At 41.0% G+C, this 8,836-nt stretch overlaps 1 protein-coding gene across 4 annotated transcripts in view; it reads left to right on the top strand.

Moving 5' to 3' along the window:
- BCAS2 (breast carcinoma amplified sequence 2) overlaps positions 1 to 7,072 on the top strand; it is a 23,298-nt gene extending 16,226 nt beyond the window's left edge. For 3 of the 4 annotated variants that reach the window (XM_012000793.1, XM_012000795.1, XM_012000796.1), the window contains exons 5-7: positions 3,552 to 3,602; positions 4,237 to 4,317; positions 6,375 to 7,072. In XM_012000793.1, coding sequence (XP_011856183.1) covers positions 3,552 to 3,602; positions 4,237 to 4,317; positions 6,375 to 6,501 — 259 coding nt within the window. In that variant the 3' untranslated portion in view covers positions 6,502 to 7,072. The remainder of the gene's footprint in view (positions 1 to 3,551; positions 3,603 to 4,236; positions 4,318 to 6,374) is intronic. The other variant, XM_012000794.1, reaches the window with a different exon arrangement.
- The last annotated feature ends 1,764 nt before the right edge of the window (positions 7,073 to 8,836 follow it).

Genomic DNA, 8,836 nt, shown 5'->3' with positions numbered 1-8,836 from the left:
GAGCTGAAACAAGAAGGCAAAGTACCTCCTTGTTCATCCTCAGCTGCGAATGTGCATGCTCAGCAGCCCAGATTTTTCACTGCTGTGCACATGTCCATGAATGACTGCAAAACACTACAAGTAGTAATTTTGAGATTATAGATAAATTTGAGCAAGTATTTGTTGTCAAAACAAGCCACTGACCTGTTTCTGTTCCATGTAACTAGCTGTAGCTTTAGTATTTATTGTCTATCTAGAATTCAGATTCCTTGCTTGCAAAATTCGGTGGTTAGATTATCTGCATGGCCCCTTTGTGCCCTGAGATTTCCTGATTGTGTATTTACAATTTAAGAGAAAAAGGCCACAGAACTTCATAATAGTGTGTACAACTTTTGTTAGAGTGTGTTTCCTGAAACATAGCTGTATAAAATAAAGCAAAACCATGAAATGATAATACTGTTTCTCAAATCTTCAGAATTATGCATTAAGTATTTGTAGCCACATAATGCCAGTGGACAAAATCCAGAATTTGGGAAACTCTACAAAGCCAACAACTAACTTTCTTTTATATATCTCTATATTGCGAGGGGGGAAAAAAAGAAAGAACGGGATCAGGGTGATTAAGAAATTTAAGTGACATCAGTAAATCTGTTTCACAAAATGGAAAACTGTGATTCTTCTCAAGAAGCTCTATCTAATGGAAGAGACAGTAAGTTTTATGCCAAGTAACCAGTAGTCTATTTTTGGCAGTATGGGGGCAAGTGTTACATTGTGTGCTGTGGTCTATAAGCTAAGCATTAAGAGATAGGGCATTGCCAGGTGTGGTGTTTCACACCTGTAATCCTAGTGCTTTGGGAGGCTGAGACAGGAGGATCACTTGAGGCCAAGAGTTTGAGACCAGCCTGGGCAACGTAGTGAAGCCCTGTCTCTACAGAAAACAATAAAAAATAGCCAGGTATGGTGGTACACACCTATAGTCTGTTTGGAAAAAACAAAAAAAAGATGGGGCATAAAGTTGAGGATTGTTGAAGAAGGGTGAAATTGGGATGTTTAGAAGGAAACAAGGAAAACATTCCAGGAATGGAGTGCATAGATGCAGAGGAAAAAATATGACATTGAAAATAACACTGCTGTCAACTTACCTGAAAACCTTTAAAATTCCCTATTACCTGCAAGGTAAGGGCCAAGCTTTTTTTCTTTTTCTTTGGAGGTGAAGGCGGGGGTCGGGACAGAATCTTGCTCTGTCGCCCAAGCTAGAATGCAGTGCCACAATCTCAGCTCACTGCAACCCTCCCGGGTTCAAGCAACTCTTCTGCCTCAGCCTCCAGAGTAGGTGGGATTATAGATACACGCCACCACGCCTGGCTGATTTTTGTATTTTTTGTAGAGACGGGGTTTCACCATGTTGACCAGGCTGGTCTCAAGCTCCTGGCCTCAAGTGATCCTCCAGCATCACCTCTCAAAGTGCTGGGATTGTAGGTGTGAGCAGCTGACTGGGCCAGGCTTTTTAACATGGTATTCAAGGCCTTTTCCTTACTCCCTCAACTGTAAACTTTTAACTCAACCCAAACTAGTCCTTTCTCTGGTGATTATCATAAATCCTGCCTCTGGGCCTTTACTTGCCCTTGACTTTACCTTTTCTACCCAAATTCAGCTTGTTTAGGGCCCAGCTCTAGTTCGCTTACTTGTCTTCTTCCCTGATTGAAATTCTGCTTCTAGTATTGTCTCCCTCTTCTGAGTAACTCTACACAGAATTACTGTGCACATCACTTGTTTTCCATTTAATCACAAAGTGCTCTATAGTGCTTAACATTCCCCTGAGCATATTTTGTCTCCTCCAAATTCAATGGACACTTCTCCAGAGGAGGTGTACTATATTTTATCAAAGTATATTTAAGAGGAAGGGTGGGAGAAGGGAGAAGACAAACTAAACTTTCAGGGAGAGCCAATTCAAAGGAAAGCTCCCTTGTTGGTGGGCAGAGTCTGGAATAGAGCACTAAAATCAGTAGTCCTCAGCATGGAGTGATCGTCGAAGTCAAGGAAAGAGGGTTGACCTGAGGGAAAGCCTAGAGAGGCACAGCTGTTTAAAGACTGAGTCTTGAGAGAATTGCAACTAATGCAGGGAAACCAGTCAGTAGAGATAGGAGAGTAACTCAGGTGAGCAGCAGAAAATTTGAGTCACAAAAGCCAGGAAACAATATTAGATTTAGAGCAAGAACACATTAGGGCCAGATGTGGTTAAAATGGACCCTATAGGTGATTGATCCACTGCCTTAAGAGGAAACTGATATGATGTGGAATTATATCTCAATAAAGCTGTTATTTAAACTTAAAAAAGAGATTAAAATCTGTTTTATTACTTCTCTGAAATAATGATATATGGTACTCTGTATTATTGAATTTTCTCCTGTGCTAGTTACAGCTAACCTGGACTGGTATCTGTTTTTTATGTTGCTGTGCATAGGTTACATGCAAATATGGACTGGTATCTCAAATCTACAACAGTTTTCTTTTTCTCACCTCTCTCTAGCAGTGGACAGGAGGAGAGAATGACAGGATAAATGTATATGAAGAAATATAGAGATAAAAGGGGGTTGAGAAATAATAAGTGGATATACTCAGATATATTCCATCTTCTCTGTGACAAGAAGTCATGACAGTTTAAGAAGTGACAAAAGGCTGTGATGTCTCATGCATGTAATTCCAACACTTTGAAGGCCAAGGTGGGGAGACTGCTTGAGCCCAGGAGTTCAAGACCAGCCCGGACAACATGGTGAAACCCTGTCTCTACAAAAAAATAACAAAAATTAGCCGGGCATGGTGGCTTATGCCTGTAATCCGAACTACTTTGAAGGCCTGAAGTGGGAGGATCGATTGAGCCCAGGAGGTTGAGGCTGCCATGATTGTGCAGCTACACTCCAACTTGGGCAACAGTAGAGCAAGACTCTGTCCAAAAAAAAAAGCCGGGTGCAGTGGCTCACACCTGTAATCCCAGCACTTTGGGAGACCGAGGTGGATGGATTGCTTGTGGTCAGGAGTTCAAGACCAGCCTGGCCAACGTAGTGAAACCCCATCTCTGCTTTAAAAAAAAAAAAAAAAAAAAATACAAAAATTAGCAAGGCATGGCAGTGCACGCCTGTAATCCCAGCTACTTGGGACACTGAGGCAGGAGAATTGCTTGAACCAGGAGGCAGAGGCTGCAGATCACACCACTTCACTCCAGCCTGGGCAACAGAATGAGACTGTATCATAAGAAAAGCAACCTAAGTACTCAAAGTATCAGGCAGGGCATGGTAATTCCAGCAGTTTGGGAAGCCAAGGTGGGAGGATTGCGGCTCCTCGGGAGGCTGAGGCAGGAGGATTACTTGATCTTGGGAGGTGAAGGCTGCAGAGAGCCATGATCACACCACTGCATTCCAGCATGGGTGATAGTCCTTGATTATGGAGTGTCCAACATAGTTCTTGGCACAGAGCTCCATAAATACGATTTTTAGCAAAAAAACTTGAAAAAGTTCACTTTTAATTGGTACTATTTTAATGTATTTTAATCTGATTTTCCTCTTTTCCTTCAGAAATCTAGTTCATATGATTGAACACGCACAGAAAGAACTTCAGAAGTTAAGGTAAATTGTTTTTTCCTATTACAGAATGAACTTTATTAAAGTGAACCTTTAATAAATAGAAAATAGGAGGAAAAAGAAAGCAATGAGACTGCAGCCAGGTGAAAGTAAACAATTGATCCACTGTCTTTGTTCAACATCTGGCACTGGGTTTGCCCTACCTAAGTAGACGAGTAGTAGGCCTGAGGTCTGAAAACATCTCTGCCACTTGCAGCTTGCAAGTCTGCAAACATGGAAAGACACTTTTAGAGGGGGAAAAAGTTGGAGAATAACACATATAATCTGATTTTTAAAACCGATTTCTACACACACATATAGGAAAGCCTGGAAGGACACCCAGTAAAACTCAACAGGAGTTATCAGGAAAAAGGAGACATGCATGGGAAGAGGGACTTGAGACTTGTAATCTGTGTGTGCTCGTGTGTGTGTGTGTGTGTGTGTGTGATTTCTCACAATGAGCGTGTTTTATGAAACTTGTAATCAAAAAATAATTAGAAGAACGGTAATTTCTACAGTTAGCCTATAACTGTACATAATATTGTTCTCATGGGATTAAGATATTCTCTTGTGTTACAGAGTTTTCTGTTGAGTTTTGGTCTTACATTAAAATGTCATTAGGTTGTATAATTTTTTACAGAAAACATATTCAAGATTTAAACTGGCAGAGAAAGAACATGCAGCTCACAGCTGGATCTAAATTGAGAGAAATGGAGTCAAAGTGAGTATCTATAATTCCATCATCTTTTAAATTGTTTAGCCCAGTCTAAGGTCGATTCAATAATATTCAAATAGCATTCAAGTGGGATGCCATAGGTGTCAAAGAAAATGCTGTTTTCTGAATTCACCCTTCACTGTCTCTGCCTTTCTATAAGGTGTTAAAGAGAACTATAAACGAGAATTGAACCATTGGTGAAGGATCCTTTGCTAAATTGAACCATTGCTAAAGGATTCTGGTCTTAGAATACCCTGTTTTTAGGCCGGGCGCGGTGGCTCAAGCCTGTAATCCCAGCACTTTGGGAGACCGAGACGGGTGGATCATGAGGTCAGGAGATCGAGACCATCCTGGCTAATACGGTGAAACCCCGTCTCTACTAAAAAATACAAAAAAAACTAGCCGGGTGAGGTGGCGGGCGCCTGTAGTCTCAGCTACTCGGGAGGCTGAGGCAGGAGAATGGCGTGGACCTGGGAGGCGGAGCTTGCAGTGAGCTGAGATCCGGCCACTGCACTCCAGCCTGGGAGACAGAGCGAGACTCCGTCTCAAAAAAAAAAAAAAAATAGAATACCCTGTTTTTAGTCTAGTATTTTTGGCCTTGAATAGAATTCTACCTTTATTCTCCTTTTAAATGGAAAAAAAAAAAAAATAGCCAGCTACAGTGGCACATGCCTGTAGTCCCAGCTACTGTGGAGGCTGAGGCAGGAGGATTGCTTAGCCTGGGAGGTTGAAGCTGCAGTGAGCCATAATCGCACCAATGCACTCCAGCCTGGGCAACAGAGTGAGACCTAGTCTTAAAAAAAAAAAGGAAAAAAATTAACTTTATAAAATATTGTAGGGAGGGAGATTTCATACTTTTCTTGATAATTTGTTTGTACCTCAGGTTTATACATTTAAAAAAATATTCTTTTACATACACACGTATGCCTTTATACAATATCTTGAATATTTGTGTCATTTCTCTCTTCTTTTTTGCTTTCCCATTCCCTTTGTCCCTTCATTACTCAAGTTATTCTCCTTGTTCTACCATCTCCATGTATGTGTTATCAGTCTCTTTGGTACCCTTTCATGTTTTTTCCTCAATTTAATAAACTGTTGCCTCTTTCCTTTTTGTTGATTAAATTAGATACTGTCTTCATCACTCTTTCCTATTTCTTCTGGTTTACAAGTTCTCTCATCTGTTTCTAATTTGCTTTTTTATTAGTTGAACTTTTGAGATAATTGTAGATTCACATGCAGTTGTAAGAAATAATACAGAGAGCCAGATGTGGTGACTCACATTGTAATCCTAGTGCCTTGGTAGGCCAAGGTAGGAGGATTGCTTGAAGCCAGGAGTTCAAGATGAGCCTGGGCAACATAACAAGACCCTGTCTCTACAAAAAAAATGTTTTTAAATGAACCCAGGCATGATGGCATGCACCTGTAGTCTTAGCTCCTCGGGAGGCTAAGGTGGAAGGATTGCTTGAGCTCAGGAGTTCCAGGCTGCAGTGAGCTGTGATCACACCACTGCATTCCAGCCTAGGCAACAGAGCAAGACCCTATCTCTGGGGGAAAAAAAAAAAAAAGAAAGAATACAGATTCCATGTACCCTTTACCTACTTTTCCACAATTGTGCCTTGATTTTTTTTTTTAATGGAAAGTTGAAAGTAAAGTTTAGGCCGGGTGCAGTGGCTCACACCTGTAATCCCAGCACATTGGGAGGCTGAGGTGGGTGGATCACCTGAGATCAGGAGTTTGAGACCAGCCTGGCCAACATGGTGAAAACCCCATCTCTACTAAACATACAAAAACATTAGCCAGCCATGGTGGCATGTGCCTGTAATCCAGCTGCTCGGGAGGCTGAGGCGAGAGAATCGCTTGAACCCGGGAGGCAGAGGTTGCAGTGAGCCAAGGTTGTGCCATTGTATTCCAGTCTGGGCAACAAGAGCGAGACTCTGTCTCAAAAAAAAAAAAAAAAGTGAAGGTTAGTGTTATAGCTCTGGGTGAACATGTGTATACATTTAAAATCTTCTAAGAGAAATTTTACATTGAGTAATTTTTTTCCTTTTTACCCCCCATTCTAGTTGGGTATCCTTGGTCAGTAAGAATTATGAGATTGAACGGACTATTGTTCAGCTAGAAAATGAAATCTATCAAATTAAGCAGCAACATGGAGAGGCAAACAAAGAAAACATCCGGCAAGACTTCTGAAAAGACAGTTTAGCAGGTAGAAGAAAAGGTGGGCTTTCACAAAAGGCATCTGAACTTTTAATGAACTGTGAAGGACGACAGCATCTTCGCAAAACCATTGATGTTTAAATGTTTAGAAATCATAGAATGTGTGGGCTGCTGTAGTAATTCTATTTGTATATCTCAACAGAATTAAAATGTCTAGCTTGGTGGTATTTTTGTAACCATAAAAGAAAATCTTTAGGCTTTCAAAGTAAGTTATGACTTTAGAATAATACTGTGTCATAGAATTAATTTTCAGCCATGCGGACCATAGTTTGTATCCAAGGATCCTTATTTAAAGCCTTCAACATGTACAGGAAGTTGGAAATTTTTGGTTTATGACTTTGTCTAATAAAGAGATAGTTCGAAACACATTCTTGATTACCAAACAAGACTTCAGAAATACAGTGACTGTGCAGAGTCATCATCATCACCATCATCATCATAGGTAACAGTTATATCAAGCTTAGTATGTGCTGAACACTGTTCTGAACACCTTAGATAGGTGAACTAGATGTATATGAATAAAAATTATTTGGTTCTCACAAAAGCCTCAGGAGGCGGTTACTGTTTTTCTCATATGTGGACATGTAACAGACCCCAGTTAAATAACATAACTTGCCAAGGTTTTATAGCTGAAAATGTCAGCTTTTTTATAGAAAATGTCAGTCAGGTTTTGAACCCAATAGTCCAGCTCCAGAGTTAATGTTCTTACTTCTCTACTTGTAAGGAATTAAATTGTATAAAAGATTCGTGCCCAATTCAGAAAAAATATTTGCAACATATCAAAAGGTAGTCTTGCTAGGTGTGGTGGCTCACGTCTGTAATCCCAGTGCTTTGAGAGACTGAGGTAGGAGGATCACTTATGTCCAGGAGTTCAAAGCCACCATAAGATATGATTGTGACACTGCACGCCAGCCTGGGTGACAGAGCAAGACCCTGTCTCAAATGAATCAAGGTAATCTTAATGTGTAAATACTGACTTAAAATTATTGAAAGGTCAGTGGCTCACACCTGTAATACCAGCACTTTGGGAGGCTGAGGTGGGCAGATCACGAGGTCGAGAGATCGAGACCATCCTGGCCAACATGGTGAAACCTTGTCTCTACTAAAAATACAAAAATTAGCTGGGCGTGGTGGCATGTGCCTGTAAGCCAAGCTGCTTGGGAGGCTGAGGCAGGAGAATCGCTTGCACCCAGGTGGCAGAGGTTGCAATGAGCCGAAATTGTACCACTGCACTCTAGCCTGGTGACAGAGTGAGACTCCATCTCAAAAAAAAAAAAAAAAAAATTATTGAGATGTTTATCTCAATAACTGAAAAATATAAATTGAAAAATCTAAAAATTATTTTTCAATTTTGAAAAATATAAAAGGATGTTCATTATAATACAAAATAAACCTAGAACTTTTTGATCTATGATATTGATAAATGGTCAGTACTTTTGAAAGTACCTTAAGACAATTGAGAGCCACATTTCTTTTTTTTTTTTGAAACGGAGTTTTGCTCTTGTTGCCCAGGCTGGAGTTCAGTGATCCGATCTCAGCTCACCACAACCTCCACCTCCCGGGTTCAAGCAATTCTCCTGCCTCAGCCTCCCAAGTAGCTGGGATTACAGGCATGTGCCACTACGCCCGGCTAATTTTGTATTTTTAGTAGAGGTGGGATTGCTCCATGTTGGTCAGGCTAGTCTGAAACTCCCGACCTCAGGTGATCCGCCCACCTCGGCTTCCCAGAGTGCTGGGATTACAGGCGTGAGCCACAGCACCCAGCAAGAGCTACATTTCTGTGTTAAAGATAGGGACTGTGGGAATGAATGCATATGGAGTGTTGTCATCCATCTCTTCATTCCCCACCCTTGGCCTTCTCTCGGAAGGAAATGGGAAGAGTTGTGGAGTATCTGACCAGCCTAAGAGAAAAGACTTACTACAGTTGTTGAAATTGAGAGTTTCCCAACAAATGAAATGACCAAGCCAGGACACAGAGCAGAGAGGCTCAACAAACCACCCCCTAACCAACACAGCTTCTAAACTGTGTTTTAGCTCCCCACTTTTAAACATGAGTAGAGAGTTGAGGATCACCAGATAAGGCAGTTGTACATTGTGAAAGACAAGGAGTAAAACAAATCTACAAAGGACTATGGAGAAAACAGATGATGTAAGAAGAAAACTTTTTTTTAAGAAATATATCTTCAGGCTTGGTGTGATGGCTCATGTCTGTAAATCCCAGCACTTTGGGAGGCCAAGGTGGGAGGATAACTTGAGCCCAGAAATTTGAGACTAGCCTGGGCAACGTAGTGAGACCCTCATCTTTACA

This window comes from Mandrillus leucophaeus, unplaced genomic scaffold (assembly GCF_000951045.1).
Source record: "Mandrillus leucophaeus isolate KB7577 unplaced genomic scaffold, Mleu.le_1.0 Scaffold64, whole genome shotgun sequence".
Classification (NCBI taxonomy): domain Eukaryota; kingdom Metazoa; phylum Chordata; class Mammalia; order Primates; family Cercopithecidae; genus Mandrillus; species Mandrillus leucophaeus.
This window is presented reverse-complemented; position numbering and strand designations above follow the sequence as displayed.